This window comes from Rhamphochromis sp. 'chilingali', assembly GCF_963969265.1.
Source record: "Rhamphochromis sp. 'chilingali' genome assembly, chromosome: 8".
Taxonomy (NCBI): Eukaryota; Metazoa; Chordata; class Actinopteri; order Cichliformes; family Cichlidae; genus Rhamphochromis; species Rhamphochromis sp. 'chilingali'.
Genome location: NC_137935.1, coordinates 527302 through 544970, shown reverse-complemented (window position 1 = coordinate 544970; position 17669 = coordinate 527302). Strand labels below are relative to the sequence as shown.

At 47.8% G+C, this 17669-nt stretch overlaps 2 protein-coding genes across 2 annotated transcripts; one reads left to right on the top strand and one right to left on the bottom strand.

Annotated features, from left to right (window-relative positions):
* Nucleotides 1-3522: 3522 nt before the first annotated feature.
* On the bottom strand, nucleotides 3523-13149 carry eif2a (eukaryotic translation initiation factor 2A). The gene is made up of 16 exons (XM_080890168.1): nucleotides 13061-13149; nucleotides 11380-11449; nucleotides 11218-11289; nucleotides 11011-11129; nucleotides 9917-10016; nucleotides 9750-9832; nucleotides 9596-9669; nucleotides 9380-9524; nucleotides 9186-9302; nucleotides 8899-9055; nucleotides 8490-8574; nucleotides 5059-5391; nucleotides 4863-4976; nucleotides 4187-4300; nucleotides 4005-4070; nucleotides 3523-3826 (listed from the first exon to the last, which is right to left on the bottom strand). Exons 1-16 carry the CDS (start codon nucleotides 13086-13088, stop codon nucleotides 3761-3763), a joined length of 1743 nt encoding a protein of 580 aa, XP_080746294.1. The 5' UTR covers nucleotides 13089-13149; the 3' UTR covers nucleotides 3523-3760.
* Nucleotides 13150-15131: 1982 nt separating this feature from the next.
* LOC308401792 (stress-associated endoplasmic reticulum protein 1) lies at nucleotides 15132-16748 on the top strand. Its single transcript, XM_080890204.1, has 3 exons — nucleotides 15132-15320; nucleotides 15866-15938; nucleotides 16566-16748. The coding sequence occupies exons 1-3, from the start codon at nucleotides 15237-15239 to the stop codon at nucleotides 16604-16606; spliced, it is 198 nt and encodes a 65-aa protein (XP_080746330.1). The 5' UTR covers nucleotides 15132-15236; the 3' UTR covers nucleotides 16607-16748.
* The last annotated feature ends 921 nt before the right edge of the window (nucleotides 16749-17669 follow it).

Sequence of the window (17669 nt, the reverse complement as noted above, 5' to 3'; positions counted from 1 at the left end):
CTGCTATGCTCGCCGCTGGCGTTAACTATATGTCTGTGATGAAGGGGTTGCTGCTGTGGATTCTATTGTTTACATAAGTGGCATGGTCCACATTAGCTGTGCCACTCTCTGGTGTTTCTGACAAAAATGGGTTGCTGCTCTTACTGAAGTACATTACCATGCCATCCCCTTCAGCATCTCTCGGAGCCGCCATTTTCTCTGTCGTCCGAGGGAAAAGAGAGAAAAAAGTTCGCTCCCTCTCTCTCGGCGCTTTGCGGAGTTTAATCCCGGAAAAGAGCCCCCAGTGTTACCGCGCCAGATCCGCGGCCCCGAACCGTAGTAAGGAAACCTCTGGCAGTTACTTGAAGGTTCCGTAACTGACTCGCAGCCGGCAACAGCTTACTATACAGGTCAACTCCGCTAGCAAGAAGATCGAGGGAGGCGTAGGAAACTGCTTTACCGAACCTTTATTTCTCCTCCAAGGCACGAACACCACGTACAGTGGGCTGAAACAGTTTACTCACAGCGGGCATCGCCGATACAACTCTGGCTGTCGAGGGAGTTATTATATTCCTTTTATTTATTTTCCCTTCGTCTCTTCTGTAGCTAACCGTTACTCTTCCTTTTCCTTTTTTTTGCTCTACCCCCCCGCACACATTTCCCATCAGGCTCATCCTTAAAGGGCCACGCCTGTAACACCAGCCTGGACCCACGCACGTATCCGAGGCCTGTAAAGACTTCACTGAAATCACGTGTCCGACATTTAACTTCAGCTTTTACCTGTTAATTAAACGTTGTCCTGCTGCTGAATGAGCCCTCATCTGGGACTCTCCTTAGCTCTTACTGGGACAGTGGCGCAGCTGCCCCTCTGTGGGTCTTCCTTGGTCTCTTGTGTTCTGGGGGCCTCTGGATGTCTGGAGTTTTGATCTCCTCCATACCTGCTTGATACCATAAAGGACAGGGCTGTGGCTCCCCACACTCCCTAGCAGATCATTACATGGAGAAACCTCTGGAATGCAAGCATGCTGATCCACACAGGTATGCACACAGGTGTACACATGGGTGTTCACAGACACGGACTACAGCTTTCTTGGCTGCTGCCTCAAAGCACACTGTGCGCTGTCTATCTTGAGTGTTGCACAATATCGTTTATTATTTAGTAACTATTGATATCTATGGCTAGCTAGTTTATTGTGATGGTGCTTTTTTTTTTTTCTATTATTATGTTGCTCTTTGTTGTTTGCTGTCTCCTCTGTTTTTTTTTTTTTCTCCATACAGGTGACCCAGGAGTTTTTTTTTATTTTTTGTTTTTTTTTTTGTTTGTTTTTTTTTCTCTCTTCCCCCCTTCTCACCGTCTCTTCTCCCCTTTGGTTTTCTTTCTTTCTCTCCCCCTCTTTCTTTCATTCTTTCCCCCTGTCCTATCCCACAGTCATGTCTGTCCCGTTTGCAACTGAAAATAAAATAAATTCATAATTATAATAAAGGTCAATCAAATGGACCAATATGGCAAGGCCATGATGATCCACTTGGTAAAATAAATCCGCTTGGCATCTTTCTTGGCCTTAAGACAACAATTCTGATGGCTATAGATCCAAACGGGACAAAAAAAAAAAAAAAAAAAAAAAAATTAAACGTTGTCCTATCTTAACGAAGGTGACACAACTGAGCCGGTCAGAAGTGAATCTTTATGTGCCTGTTATGATTTTTGGTCATTTAACTTTGCATTTCAATTACAGTAATACAAACGCTTTCAAACCTCACTTATATCCTGTATAGCGGGTATCCTCGGTATACCCTGACACCACCACATCTGTCCACAACACACACTTAAAAGGATACGGGGTGCCCCCTTACAACAGTCCCCGGCCCCACACCAGGGATTCTTGAAGATCACAAGTGCTGGACCAGGAAAATTCACTTAACTGTTCACTGCACTTAAGTGAGGAGGAGTGAGGAGAGAAGCAGCCTGACAGAGGCTCAGCAGGCAGCACTTCATGTGGATTTTCCATAAAAACGCCATCGTTGCAGCCGGGCACAAAGCCAGGTCTGCTCTCCTTCTGAGGGTGACTGAGACCATCCAAAGCCTTTTCCACATGGCCGCTCTGATCGCCAACAGCATGTATTTGAAAGATGGTGGGCAGCTAGGAATATAATTGCTTATCAGTGCTCTCTCTCCAATCTGTCATGCTTCCTTTAGGATTTGCTAGATTAGCGGAGAGCATCTTCCACTATTAAAGTGTATTTAGCTGCTACTTCAGCCTGTCATATTGGCTTTGGAATTGCACCAGTTGGCCGACATCTCTGAGAAGCTTTAAGAACAGGACCCACAGGTTGAGGCCTACTGGTGAGCCTGTTGCTCCTCACAGACAGGACTGAAGCCTGTCACAGTGGTGCTTATCACACTGGGTGGAAGAGGCTACTGTGATGGTGTGCAAGTCCCAGGACTGCAGCCTCGTGGGGCCTTTGGGGTGTTTCTGTGGGACACATCTGCACACGCCGACCATGATTGTGTCACAGAAATAGCTTTTATATATGTGGTATCGTAAGGAATTATTTGTTTGTATAAATATATTTGTACACGTAGGCATAACAGTTATTATTTACAGATACAGACATGTTGACTTCATGTTTATTTTGCTGAAGAAACACAGGATTGTGTGAAACACGTTACTTTGAACTGACTGAAGGGCCTACAGCGTTTGTGTTTGTAGTTTTCACGGCATTCAATAAATGCAGCAAAGCGGCGTCTTGAAGAAGCCGTGCCTGTCGCGGAGCTACAATGATGATGATCCATGTGACCCTCACTCACACACTCAGTCCTTAGTGTGGGCTCCTAGAGACACGCAGACCTTTGGAAGCGCTGACCTGCCTGGGTGGCGGAGTTACAGGCTTTGATGCACGTGATCCAGGAGTGGCGCCGTTTCCCACAGCGAGACACTGAGTGCTGCTTGAAAGAGAAGGTTGGTCACTTGCATAACACCGGTTCTCTGAACACCGAGTGAGATATCTCACCCAACTGCCCTACCTGCATGGGCAGAGGGCTGGGGATCCCCGTGTCCTTTGCAGTGATTGGACGGCCTCGCACAGACCAATCACAGGAAACGGAGGTGGTGGAGCTTCCGTGATTGTTCACACCAGAGGGCACTTCCCATACATAATGGACTCACTTTGCAGAGAACGGGGGTTACACAAATGACCAGATTTTTTGTTGAATTTATTAGAAATAACGGCTTTATTTTCTTTTTATTACCCATAAAAAATGGAACTGTGAGGCAGAGAGAAAAAGTGTATTATATTAGGGCAGCGACGAAGCTCGGCAGGTGTAGCCGAGTTTGTGTAAATGAATCCAATTAAAAGGACCCGACTCTGGGGCACCGGGTTGGCTCAGTGGGAGAGCAGGTGACCGTAGTCGCAGAACAGCAGGCCTGGGTTCGAGTCCGACTTACTTTGTTGTCTATCAGCACTCCCACGGCCAAAAACAAAAAAACTCTGGTGACAAATAAAAACAAAGGTTTCACTGCGACAAGAAGAACTGGTCTCATGCTCTGTTACACAGTTTATTACTGGACAACCTCCAGCTGAGACAGAGGAGCGCTCGCCGCTCGCAGCCACGGGCAGGGCGTGAACATAAGGAACAAACATCCACTCAGTCTAACCCTCTGGAGGCATGCCACACCTGTCAGATAAGCCCCGCCCCTCAACTAAAAACTCAATCACAGACGCCACCGTCCCTCTGTGCTCTGCAGGATGGGAGGCGTGGTCTGTAGCTCCCAGGGACCTCTTACTGTCCGATCTGCAGCTCCTGCAGCTCCTTCAGCAGCTGCTCCTCCTTCTGGATCTTCTCCACCTGCAGAGGAAAGGTTAAGCTCAGAGTTAGCGCCGCTGTGCTCGCAGCACCAAGATGTCAGCAACCGTTACCAGTCATCGTCTACAGCGTGATCACAGTTCCTCCAGACACCACCCAGGGCCCGCCGATGACTGCGGCGTTTGCCCCTCATGAGTGTCGGGTTGTCAACAAACATCACCTGGTTCTTCTGCAGGACCTTCCCCGATGCCTGCTGCTCCTTCAGCTCCTCGATGGCCTTCAGTTTCTGAAACGTACAAAAGTCACTGAGAGACTGACCAATCAGAGCACCACACACCACTGACCCCACCCCCAGGCTGAGATCCACCTGACTGACGTTCACAGAAATAAACCAGCCTTCACCTTCTTTAAGTTCTTGATCTTCTTTTCCACCTCTGGGTCACCGATGCTTGCCTCTGATTGGCTGTTACTGACAGCGGCGGGGTCAGTGGGAGGTTCTGGTTCTGGTTTCGCCTCCTGTTGAAATAATCAGATCAGTGACCGTGTTCACGTGACTGCCTCGAGCACCTTACAACATGGCAGAACCCGGAGTAAGAGGAATGCTGGCAGGCGGTGTGAGATCCAGGTGAGAGCAGACAAAGATCCTCCACACCTGAAACGAGGCTGAAATCATCAGTCAGGCTTTTCCTGTTTTTAGCAGATGAATATCAGCAGATCACATGATCACACGTCAGCTGATGATGAAGAAGCCTCTCAGCTTCTTCATCATCAGTCTGTCTGTCTCCTCATCATCCTCTGTGATGATGACACATGAATTTAATCAGACGCTGAATATCAGATGTTTCATGTAAACAAGTGTTTCACAGTAAAAGCCAAACTTTAGAGTGCTTTTAATTTGAAAAAGGCACAGCATGTGTAGTGTTTGTATAAACAGCTGATGCAGGAAGAGAGCAGGAGCAGGTGACCATTGCTTCTCCAGTGCAGACGTCGACGCCGTGCGAGCGACGGTGTGACGGCGTTCAGCTCGCCTGGATTTCAGCACCTGTGCTCACAGGTACGTCACACTTTCGAGTCTCACCTGCTTCGCTGCCTTCTTTGCTTCTCGTTTCCTCTGGTTCTTCAGAGCAGATTTAGAGAGACTCTTCTCTCCCGAAGCTCCGGGACGAAGGTCCTGAGGAGGCTCGTCCTCGTGCTGACAGGAAAAGACAGGTGAGGTCAGGTTACCATAACGACGACTTCTGCCTAAATAAACCAGAAAGCCATCGTCATCTCACCAGTTTGGAGCTGGGCGTGGCGGGCAGGTGTCTCAGTGCGGGTGGCCGGTACGCCTGTGTGGGCGGGGCCTGTGTGGACCCCAGCTGGCTGGGCGCTGCCTGGTACTTGATTGGTCGCTTGGGGAAGCTGCCGTCGGGGAGCGACTGCCAGCGCACCTCCCACAGCTCCGAGCCGGCCGCCACGTCCCATTTCTGAAGCACGGAGCCGGTGTAGTGCCAGATCTTATAACCGTTACTGACCCGCAGCCGAGGAGAGCAGGTCGCCGTGACGATATGCTCACCATCGGGACACCAGGAGAAATGAGTGGCGTCTGGCGCCTGAGATTTGGACACCTTGGACGAGACAGGTGAGACTGGTGAAGCCAAACACGACAATGATGGAGTTTAAAGAGAAACCGATGGACAAGACGCCAACTCGTTCGATTAAATCACTGATTCTTCCTGTAAAGCTGCCTGTAACAGGACAGCTCAATGAGGGCTGGGTTTACAGTTCAATTCATTAAATCCTGAATGACTTTTACATATAAATGTATTTTATCAGAAACGTCAGAATCTCAGGTTAAAGCTCACAAAACTATTTCAGCAAACAGCTCAAACTAGGGCTGGGCCATATTATACCGTTCACGGTAATACCGGTATAATGTTAGGCAAAGATAGGAAAATGAAATATCGCGATAGAATATGAGTAAAACGCGCGTGCGCAGTGCCTTTGTTTTCATACGCACATGGCCGATTGTTGAGTGAAACAGATGAACCAGAATTGGTTTGTAAAAATGGTGCAACTTCAGTGATGTGGAACTGGTTTGGTGTTTGTCCGTCAGATACACAACAAAGCACATTTTTTTGCAGAACATGCAAGCGGCCGTTGTTATTGTCGTATTTGTCGGACTAAGATGCTCTTAAATCTGGGAGTAATCTGGGTCCTAAACTCCGTATACTTCAGGTCAAACAACACTGTAGCATCACTTAGAGTTAAAAACTGTCTAAATTCTTTCATCTTTAATAAAACGATCAGCATTGCTGCTTTACCAGGTGTAACTATAAAGTTTAACTTCCAGGCATCCATGAAAACAAAAGTTATTACATTTAACGGAGTTAGAAGTTAGCAGGAAGCTAGCGGAAGTTAGCTCGCTAGTTTCGCTAGTTACCTAAGCATGATATAGCATGTTCTGACTGAGAGATTTCTGAAAAAAATCAAACGTACAGCTCTGCTATCACTTCCAACATAAATGAAGACAGAAAACTAAACAGCAGTGACGTTTGTAGGGTTACTGAAGTTGGGCTAGATGGTATATAATGATGTGCTACGTGATCGCTAGCGACACAGCTATGTTAGCATAACATAAACAGTGAAGCTGGAGGACGAACACTAACACTTTTCCACTTATAAAAGTTAACGTGAAGGTTCCTCATGGTTAGAGACAAATGCAATCGCATGGCAGGATGCTGTAAACGGACCAAACTTCAGTCAGGAGAACAACTGAGATAATCCATCCACAATACGAGGTTAGTCATTAATATACTGCAACAACATGGGAATAGAGCAGCTGCCAGAGAATTCAACATTAATGAATCAATGGTACAGAAGTGGAGGAAGCAAGAAGAATGAGTTTAATAAAGTTTGATTTATCTGACTGCTTTGTTTCACTTAATGTGCCTTATAATCCCGTGCACCTTATGGTCCGAAAAATACGTACTGCACACTGCAGTTTAATGTTGCAAAGCACCTCTTTTTAACTTCAGTGGATATTATACATGGTTATGCTCAGGACATGTCAGCCCATTTCTACTGGAAATGCCTTTTGGTTAAACTTTCAGCAAGGAATTTGCATTTGCACTGTTACATTTTTATAAAGCTTTAATGTACATAAAAACCAGCTTCTTGTTTAAGTGAAAATAAATGGAAGGTTGTCTTTTTGCGCTAGTAATGTTGTGGAGTATTTTGTCTCGCATCAATTATATCGTCAGTTATATCGTTATCGCAAATTTTCAAATATATATATCGTGATAAATATTTTTGGCCATATCGCCCTGCTCTAGCTCAAACAATTAAAGAGCAGGTAAAAACGTGGAAACAGAGCGTGGATCGTCCACAGACGCCGTCGGCGCTGAGAGTCGACGGCTCACAGATCCTGAAGCTGCAGGTTTCGTCACTCTGACCAACACTGACTGAACCAGCGGCAAAAGAAGATCAAACTGCGCTTCACGTTTGATAACCATGCTCATGAGCTCCCTCTGACTTTGGCTGCTGTACTTCCTGCACAGCTCTCTCTCTCTCAGCACTCAGAGACCAGTTTACCATCAAATCTCTGCTTCCTGCATTATTCTCTGTTTATTAGCCACCAGTCTGCTGCTGTGTTCAGTGCTGTCGGCCTCTGACAGCAAAGCCTCGTCTCTGCTGTTCAAACTGAACGAATGGAAACAAATGACTGCTCAGCTGTGTCTGTAATCAAACCTCATCAGGTCATGTTCACATGTTGATTCATGGTTTGCTTCAGTTTTTGATCGACTGCAGAATATTTTTAAGGTTTTCTGCTATAAAAAGCCAGAACAGGAAAACCTGCTTCATGTTTCTCTGTTTGATCCTCAGTTACTTTTAAATTTCCAAGGTTTAGAGGGTTCTTTGGACAGCACACATCTAAATGATCAGAATTATATTATTTCTGACAGTCTGAGTCAAAAATGAGCTGAATTGAATCAGTGATGATACGAGCTGTAAATAAGAGCATCGCTTTGACATGTGATAACAGAAACACACAAACGTGACGGAAAATGCGTACGAAACAATAAAACTGTGTAATGATACAGTTACAATAAAAAAAGCTTCAGTAACAGTCAAATCAGACTGAACACCATCCACAACCACAGATGGAGCGGCTTGATCAAAGAGCCGGGACCAAAGAGCCGGGATCAAAGAGCCGGGACCAAAGAGCCGGGATCAAAGAGCCCGGACCAAAGAGCCGGGATCAAACAGCCGGGACCAAAGAGCCGGGACCAAAGAGCCGGGATCAAACAGCCGGGACCAAAGAGCCGGGACCAAACAGCCGGGATCAAACAGCCGGGACCAAACAGCCGGGACCAAAGAGCCGGGATCAAACAGCCGGGACCAAACAGCCGGGATCAAACAGCCGGGATCAAACAGGTCTCTTTTACATGTTTGGTGTTCTTGGTTTGAGGCTCCACCATCGGGGCAGGGGTCAGAGCTTTGTGACCTGGCCTGGTGTCCCTCAGGGCTCCAGTCAGCGCCCCCTATGACTATCGTGTGAGCCGACAGCGTGTTGCTGAAGAATGAAACTCACGCTGGGCGTGTGCTTCAGCACTAACCGCATGGCGCTGTGACGCTCACAGGAAGTGAAACACCGCTGAAGGTCCATTTACCTGTTGCTTTTCGACCCACCCCCACCCTCCCTCCGCAGGTGTTTTTCCCTCACCTGTTTGTAGTTCTTCACATCCCAGACCTCCATCTGACCTCGCAGGTTACCGAAGCCGGCCAGGATCAGGATGTGGCCCTGAGGGCTACAGACAGGGAGACAGACAACATCCAGCAGTTTAAGGTTTGACATCCAGCCTGATTTCCCCTCACAGTTAAAAGCTACCAATCAGGTGCAGCCTCTCACAGGAAGCATCCCATCCTACTGACTACACTAGGTCAGCAGGTTTGGTAGCCGTTACCCACCGAGGAGCCAACCACGTTTTCTGCTGCGGTGATACGACGCTTTTCCATCACGTACCGACCTCCTCCTGAAGACGCCGTATGGCTGAGCCCCCGTCACGGTGGCATCATTAACAGACGTGACCAAAGAGGCGACAACACGCCGTCGAGCACAGGCGGATTCTCACCTGTAGTACGCTGCATTTCGCGGTCCGGTCCCAAAGTCGTAGACGGGGTCACATTTGAGGTTGAAGACGGTGGCTTTGGCCGGCATGAAGCCATACACCACGCAGAACTCTGTGGAGCTTGGACTCCACGCCACGTCGTAGATTGGGCCGTTCTTCGCTGTTTCAAAGCGATAAAGAAAAGTCGTTACACAAACATTTCCTGTCGCTATCGCCATATTTTACCCCTCAGGTGACCAGCGCTGGCGCTGCAGCGAGAAGCTAAACTGGGAAGTAAAAGGAGGATTTACACAGCTGGACCAGCGCCGTCTCTCCGTTAACGCCGAGGTAATGCAGCGTCTGCTCTCCATAGTACGACGCGCCAGTTTTATCCACTTCAGTACTCGCCGTCACCAGCACGGCCGAGGCTGCGGGAAAGACAGGCGGGTTAAAGTCAGCGCTCACAGGGGTCACGGTTCTAGCTGTCGGGACTCGGGACACCTACCTTTCTTGTTCCACTGCATCATCACTCGGTCAGCCTTGAAGAAGCTCTTGTTGGCGAGTGCAGCAGTCGGCCCTCCAAACGCCGGGTACTGATACAGGCGGACGAACGAAGGAGCTCCTTTGCTGCCCGGAACGTAGACGGCGACCTGACGGGGACAGACGGTGGGTGGGACCATGTTCAGGTAGAATGAACTATGCTGCTGGACGCTCCGCTCACCTTGCTGGGCTGACCTCCAGGCGACAGCGCAAAGTCGGACACCTTCTGCATGTGGAGCTTGTTGGCGATGGAGTCTGGGAAAAACGATGGCGCAGACATCAGCTGCTGGTTTCACAGCGACAGAGCCGCTGGCTACCGCTGCACGCGTCCTTACCAAAGTCGTTGTCCTCATAGAAGTGCAGCTCGTTGTTGACGATCCTCACGCAGATCTTCTCGTCTTCAGACCAGCTGGGACACCTGCAGACCACCACAGACATCAACACTGACAGGCAACAACCAATCAGTCGATCAATCAATCAGTCAGGGTGCGTCAGGACTCACCACGACTCGACCTTCTTCTGATAGAGGGCTTTGATGAGTCGTCCGCTGCGCAGCTCCCACAGCTGGAGGTTGGCTTCCCCCTGAGGACTGTCCTGAGTCTCTGCAGCGTCACAGAGTCAACTTTGTTTAAACAGCACCGTTCACACCAGCACGACACACCGAACACACTGAAACACGCCAATCAGCAGAAAAACTGACAATTTAGATTCAGACACAGCAGCTTTCCTCCTTAAAAACCGTTATCTGCAGCAGGCCACACCCCCACACAAACTAAAGCCACGTGCCGCTGACACCTGAAAGGGTCAGTGTGGGTTTAGCCCACACAGGAAATGTCCCTTTCCACCAGACTCCATTCACAAAAACAGTCATTTAACCTCAGAAAGTCTTTACCTGTGAATTTTTCTTACATAAAAAAGTAAAAACAGCTCCACCAGGTGTGCAGACAGCCCTCACCTGTAAACGCCTACAGAACTCACTTTCTTTGTTTGGATAAAATTAAACATGCCATGCTGCAGGAGAGAGGCTCCGTGCAGACACAGGCACACCTGCCTGCACAGGGGAACAAAAAGGAGTATCTGCGCAACCGGTCTAGTGTCACTGTCTCTGCGACTGAGCGTGAACTCCGAGTGCAGAGGAGAGTCTGCAAACAGCTGAGAAATGTTTATGTCACATGACATCAGTCTACCTGTCTGGGTGTAGAACGTAGGTGTCAAACTCTGGCCCGCGGGCCAAATTTGGCCCACAGCCTAATTACATTTGGCCCGCGAAGCCATACCAAATTATTATCAGAGCTGGCCTACTGGTATTATACAGCTAATATATATATTGTTTAGTATCAAGCTTTGCTTGTTCCATATTCAGTTTTTCAGCAAAACCTGTTTGAGTCCATAAGAAAAGATTCATTCTTATATCTGGAGGAATAAATATATTTCAATAAATATTAACGTTAGCCCGCGACTTTGTTCCAGTTTTGAATTTTGGCCCACTGTGTGTTTGAGTTTGACACCCCTGATGTAGAAGGACTCGTGACCTCATGTGAACTTGTTTTATCTCTAATCTCTCTACGGACGTGAAACTCCCTCTTCTTCTCTTACTCGTGTACAGTTGCCAGGTAACCAGGATGTTGTTGAGTGGAGAAAATTCCAGCAGGGCTGTCTTCGGGAGGTCAAAGGTCGACACCACAGCGCCATCTGAGGGGTTCACGATGGAGACACTGATGTACAGGCAGACAGAGGGTTAGAGGTCAGAGGTCAGACAGGGTGCAAGACAGATGTTACTCACAGGGATGGAGAAGCTCCTACTTTTGTCCGTTACACCAACCAAAGAGTGTCCCGTCTGTGCTGAAGGTCACACATCTGCTGGGCCGGCAGTCCCTGCCACACACACGCACACACACACACACTGTAAACAAACAAACTGTGTCCGTGTGTGTTGGTGACAGGGTGCGTAGGGGGCAGGGTTACCTCTGGAAAGCTGCATGTGGCTCACAGTGGGGGGGGCCTCGGAGCAGAGACGTGCCATCGGATCCTCGCACTGAAACACAAACACACCAGAAGTATGTGGACGGCTCACTGACGCGTCTGTGACTCCTGAGCACTGACGTTAGCTCAGCGCTGTGAGGGACGGTCTCACCGTCGTCAATGCTCTCTAATATTTTTGAACTTTTTTTAGTTGTTCATTCCTACAATGTTTATCCTTAAGACCTCAAATGTAAAACTGATTTTCATCGGAGCTTTTATTTTATTTAACTGTCATTTGAATGTAAACATTTTAAGTTCTTTCTTTACGTTCGCTGGATTGTAGTCATACTGTTAGGAGTCAACATGTCTTCGTGTTTACGGAGCTTCTGAGAATCTGTGAGACTGAAATTAAATTACAAATTATTCTTGCACCTGTTACTGTGAACAGGTCAGATTAAAGCGGCTCGCTCCTTCAGCGGTGAGATGCTGTTGAAAACAGATGCTTTACATCAGGGGTGTCCAACTCCAGGCCTTGGGGGCGTGTCCTGCAGGTTTTAGATGTGTCAGCTGATTAAAGTGGCTAAATGACGTCCTCGCCATGTGTTGAGGTTCTCCAGAGGCCTGGTAACGAACTAATCATGTGATTCAGGTGTGCTGACCCAGGGTGAGAACCTGCCAACACCGGCCCCGAGGCCTGGAGTTGCACACCCCTTTGGTTGCAGCACGGTGGTTAGCACTGTTGCCGCACAGCAAGAAGGTCCTGAGTTCAATTCCACCATCAGGCCGGGGTCTTTCTGTGTGGAGTTTGCATGTTCTCCCCGTGTTTGCGTGGGTTCCCCCCAGGTACTCTGGCTTCCTCCCACCGTCCAAAGACATGCAGCTTGTGGGGATAGGTTAATTGGAAAAATCCAAATTGCCACTAGGTGTGAATGTGCGAGTGAATGAGAGTGCGAATGGTTGTCTGTCCCTGCGTGTTGGCCCTGCGACAGACTGGCGACCTGTCCAGGGTGGACCCCGCCTCTCGCCCTATGACAGCTGGGATAGGCTCCAGCGCCCCCCGCGACCCTGAAAAGGATAAGCGGAAGCGAATGGATAGATGGGTTGCGACCATTGGTCTCAGATATCAACACAGTTTGGAATAAACCGAAGAGTAAAAGAGGCCCTGAAAGAGCTCCATTTAAAAATCCCTTAATGTAACGTAATCCCGATTGAACCAAAACAGTGTCACGTGAGTTTACAGCAAACGCGGCGTTTGAAGCGCACAGCATCGCCTCGCACATCGGCTCTAACACAGACCCTAACGTAGCTGCTGCTCTGCTGTTGTTAAGCTCTTTGTACCCGAAACCTCACTGACGTGAAACAGAAAACAGCGTGGTAAAATTCAACCAGCTCAGTTTTATTAACGGAAACACACACGGGCGTTATTTTACAGCCGAATCAACCCAAAGACTCCACCGATTTAAAAACATACAACACTTTCATTGCGAGCGCACGTGACTTTGTTATATTCGCACAAATTAATATTTTATCCGATTCCTCACTGGGTTTGGCGGGCTGCTGGCTCTACCTAACAGCGCGGAGGCTTACGCTGGTCGTGGCGGATGTGTGACTTTGTGTCGTTGTCCGTGGGTTTTAAAAAGACAGACATTTTTATATAAATCAAAATAAACAAAAATGTACCCACCTGCCAGCAACGGGACGGGGGGCGCCATGTTTATTGTGCCGGAAGAAGAAAACAGCACCCCGGAAATGCTTCAGACCACCGAGAGGTGGGTCTATCAGCGCCACGTCAGCAGACAGTCAGTGACACGTCGTTAAAAACTGAAAAGAAGACGCTTACTTTATCATTTATTAACATGTAATTAACGATTCTCTGATAATCGCGAGCTTATAAGATCAGCCACGTTCAACAATTATCATTAAATATCATTTCTTTTTGATGTAAATTTGAGGTCAAAGTTGCATCAAAAATGTCGGAAACTGACTAAAAGGGATTCCGCTTTTGCTTTCAAAATAAAAGGCATCTGAAAGCGAAGGAAGGATAGGAAAAATGAAGGACCTCAGTCGAAAGGTTTTATTTAAATCAGCTTTATAAAAACAACAGTTTAAACAGTAACACTGAAATGGCAGGTGGTGAGGGTGGGTAGATGCGTTTCCAACAGCATCACCATCAACACAGGAGCACCTCAGGGATGTGTCCTCTCACCACTGCTCTACTCCCTCTACACTTCAGACTGTGTGGCCACCCATGGCTCCAACACCATTGTGAACTTTGCTGACGACACAGTGGTGCTGGGTGCCATCTCCAACAACGATGAGGCGGCCTACATGGATGAAGTGAAGAATCTGGCATCGTGGTGCCAGGACAACCACCTCCAGCTGAACGTCAGCAAGACCAAGGAGCTGGTGGTGGACTTCAGAAGGGGTCAGCACAGAGACTACAAGCCCATTATCATCAATGGAGCTCCAGTGGAGAGGGTGCAGTCCTTCAAATATCTTGGTGTTCACATCTCCTCAGACCTGACATGGGCTGCCCACATTCAGGTCCAGACCAAAAAGGCTAGGCAGCGCCTGTATCACCTACGACAACTGAGGAAGTTCAGGGTCTCTCCAAAGATCCTCAGGATTTTCTATACAGGCGCTGTGGAGAGCATCCTCACACAGAACATGACATCGTGGTTTGGGAACAGCTGTGTGAAGGACCAAAAAGCTCTCCAGAGAGTGATCCGTACAGCAGAACGCTGCTGCAGGATTGCTCTCCCCCCGCTTCAGGACACCTACACCAGGAGATGCCGGACTAGAGCAGCGCAGATACTGAAGGACCCATCCCATCCTGGCAACAACCTGTTCCAACTTCTGCAATCTGGTAGAAGGTTCCGCATCTTCCGGGCAAGGACAGAGAGACTCAAGAGGAGCTTCTATCCCCAAGCCATCCGTGCCCTAAACACACACACCCGCCCTCTCACATCATCTATAATTGACTGAGACAGGACTCTTCCAGACACTAAACCAAGGCACAATGTACATTCCAATTCCTTTAATTTTAAATATGTTTATATTGTCTAGCCTGTAAAATAGTCAGATATCTATTCATATTAATGTACAGAATTCACCTGCTTGCTGCTACTACTGCACATTCACCCAGTGTATATACTATTACCCCCCCCCCCCCCCCCTTTGCACATGTCGAGGAGCGTGTCAGGCTACATTTCACTGTGTGTTATACTTGTATAACTATGCATGTGACAAATAAAGAACCTTGAACCTTGAACCTTGATAAATCCACAGTGGAGAGGGGAACTTTTTCAAACACACATTTTATCAGAATTTTCACTGAGTCTGTAATTGTTTTATATGATTGTAAATAAATAAATTGTATGACTATTAAAAAGATAAAGATGAAAAAATGTGAACCTTTCCTTTTGACTGGTTGCAAGTCATTAAAGAAAACTGATAATAAACAATTCAACCTGTTTTATACTTTATAAATTACAGCCTTCAAATTAAGTAACAATAAAGGATTCAAAATAAAAGCTAACAGATATTACATCACAAGTTATTACGACACAGAAAGGATATAAACTTGATTTAAACATGATAAAAATGGAACCACGTCCTCTTGAACGGCAGACCACAACTGGCTTTAATTTTGAAAGGTCCTGCAGGAAATCATGTTTGCGCAGTAAGGCGCTTTCCATGGAGTGTGGGCGTGACCAGCACGAAAGGGGGCGGGACATCAGGTTTTTGAGTACGTCGACAAACAAGAGTCGGTCCCAGTGCGTGAAACAGCGGAGCGACGAGCGCGAGGACGAAACGACGACAAACAAACAAACAAACAAACAAACAACAGCGACGACAAGATGGTGGCCAAACAGAGGATCCGCATGGCGAACGAGAAACACAGCAAGAACATCACGCAGAGAGGAAACGTGGCCAAGACCACGGTGAGTAAAACCGTCATCATCATCGTCAGGGCGAAGAGCGCGAGCCGAAACTGATCGATAAACGATCAGAAACCGATCGATCGCGTGAGGATCCGTCGTCAGGTCCAGTCAGGCCAACTTCAGGAGCACTTCAGCTCCCCTATAGACAGGCTGTAACAGATGTGTTTAAAAACAGGAAAGGTCAAAGGTCAAAGATGATTGTTTTAAAGGTGAGACGCTTTAAAAGTGTCTCTACAGGAGAGTAAAGCGCAGGTATTGATCACAGGTGATCGAGTTTAGAGCCAATGTGACTCAGAAGTCTGAGAATTCCAGAGAAACGGGCTGTCCGTGAAGGCAGCGCACTTGGAGCTGGTCCCAGCAGGCCTGGGAGAAAGGTGGGGTACACCTGGACAGGTGTCAGGTCTAGTTTTAGTCACAATCAGAGTCAAACCCACAACCTTCCTGCAGCGAGGCGACCGTGATAACCGCTGCTCCACCCAATCCTCAATAAACACAGATCGGGATGAGCGTGATGGGCTGATCAATAAATTGTGTGTGTGTTTCAGAGGAGCCTGACTGATGACAAAGGTGTGGGGCCGTGGCTGCTCGCCCTCTTCATCTTCGTCGTCTGTGGATCAGGTGAGTCCTCCTCTTCTTCTTCGGTCATAAAGGTCTGCTTCACGCTGACGGCTCGTTCATTGTGTGTTATAAACGTGTCCTTTGATTTTCTGGTTTATGAAAGATTTAAATAACTGTTGACTAAAGAGCTGGAAATGGGTGGGGCCTGTCCCTGTGATGTCATGGCACGCCGTGCTGCTGTGACCTTTAATTGATGACGAGCACCTGGTGCTTCAGGTGTGTTTGATCAGGGTGATCTGAGCACGCTCAGACGTGATCACAGAGGTCGTGTCAGGTTATCTTTAATGGAAACTACTTTTAAAAAATATATTTAAAATAATATAAAATCAAAGGGAGAAAAATGCTTTAAAAAGTTCTGAAAATGTCATAAATATTTAAATAAACTGAATATTTTAACTTTAGGGCAAAAAAATCGCATTAATACTAAAAATAAGTTTGTTTTTTGAATAAAAATGTAAACAAACCCTTTAAATAATATCAAAATGATGAAGAATCACATTTTCCACGTGAAATCGTTTTTCACATAACTCGAGTGGTGTGAATAAAATCACCAGTGATTATTTTATTCTGAACGGATTAAAGACAAACGTGAAACGCAGTAACGCTGATGCCTCGTCTGTCCCGCAGCCATCTTCCAGATCATCCAGAGCATCAGGATGGGCATGTAGAGTGATGTCATCGACGGCGGCGGGGCCACGGAGGCGCGGCGAACGCCAGCACCATCAGAACACCGTGTTGGCGCCCCAACCCGACGAAAACATTCCTGAACTCTGACCACCGTCACCTGAGCAGACCAACCCCCTGCCCCCCTCTCAAACAAACCCCGCCCCCTGACACCAGCCTGTTATCTGTTGATTTAACCTGTCGCCACCCGCTGTCCTTCTCACAGTGTTCATGTTTCACTCTGTGCCTTTCTGTGTTTACCTGAGCTTTGGCCCCGCCCCCCTGCGGGGCCAGCTGCAGACCAAAGTGATGGTGGCGTCTGGACATGAAGGTCTTTTGAATCAGAAGGTAGTGAGGAGCTCACAGGTGAGCCTGCACCGTGTGCAGCTGCACCTGAACATTCCCGATCACTCAATAAAGTTCACTTGAATACGGAGCGCCGTGTGTGTGTCGTGTCTAAGCCCCGCCTTTCCTCGCTCACCAAGTCAAAGCTGTCGGCACGATCGTCTCTAATCAGTCATCAGACCTGAGACGGCGACTCCGTCAGAGTCAGACGTCTGTATCTGTGAGTGTAATCAGATTACACTCACTGTGCCTTACTGTAGAGTCCCTGATTACATCACAGCGATCAGTCGGCGGTCACTGGTGGGTGTGACGGTGTCACAGTCGCAAAGACGATGAAACTATTTGCAAACTGAAACGAGGGTGTTTACAGTGTAATCAGATTACATTTAACCTCACAGGTGGAGAGTCAGTCGCTGAGTGATGTCACAGATTTCAAATCAAAGGTACCGTTAGGATTCACGCTCTGTGACGAGGACCGGCAGCTGTTCCTCTGAAGTCTGTGATGATGTCATGAACTGACTGATCAGCTGATCAGTGTTGAAGCTGCTTCCTGGATCAAGGCCTGTGCTGACCTCTGACCTCTTACTGTGCTGTTACTGTGACCAATCAGATCTGAGCAGCTTTGGCTAAGTTGGTTCATCCTCCAGGGGGCGCTGCAGGGTTAGAGCTAGGGTAACCCTAACCCTCACTTTAGGACCAGGAGTAAAGGTCGTTGAAAGGGGA

Bases quoted from the DNA above. Each gene is read 5' to 3' on its own strand.
- eif2a (XM_080890168.1), bottom strand. From the start codon at position 13,088: ATGGCGCCCCCCGTCCCGTTGCTGGCAG. The intron at 11,290-11,379 runs GTAACCCTGCCC...TGTGTGTGGCAG, and splicing joins CCACATGCAGCTTTCCAGAG to GGACTGCCGGCCCAGCAGAT. The intron at 3,827-4,004 runs GTGATGTTTGTT...TTTCCTCTGCAG, and splicing joins AGGTCCTGCAGAAGAACCAG to GTGGAGAAGATCCAGAAGGA.
- LOC308401792 (XM_080890204.1), top strand. From the start codon at position 15,237: ATGGTGGCCAAACAGAGGATCCGCATGGCGAACGAGAAACACAGCAAG. The intron at 15,321-15,865 runs GTGAGTAAAACC...TGTGTGTTTCAG, and splicing joins GAAACGTGGCCAAGACCACG to AGGAGCCTGACTGATGACAA. The intron at 15,939-16,565 runs GTGAGTCCTCCT...TCTGTCCCGCAG, and splicing joins CTTCGTCGTCTGTGGATCAG to CCATCTTCCAGATCATCCAG.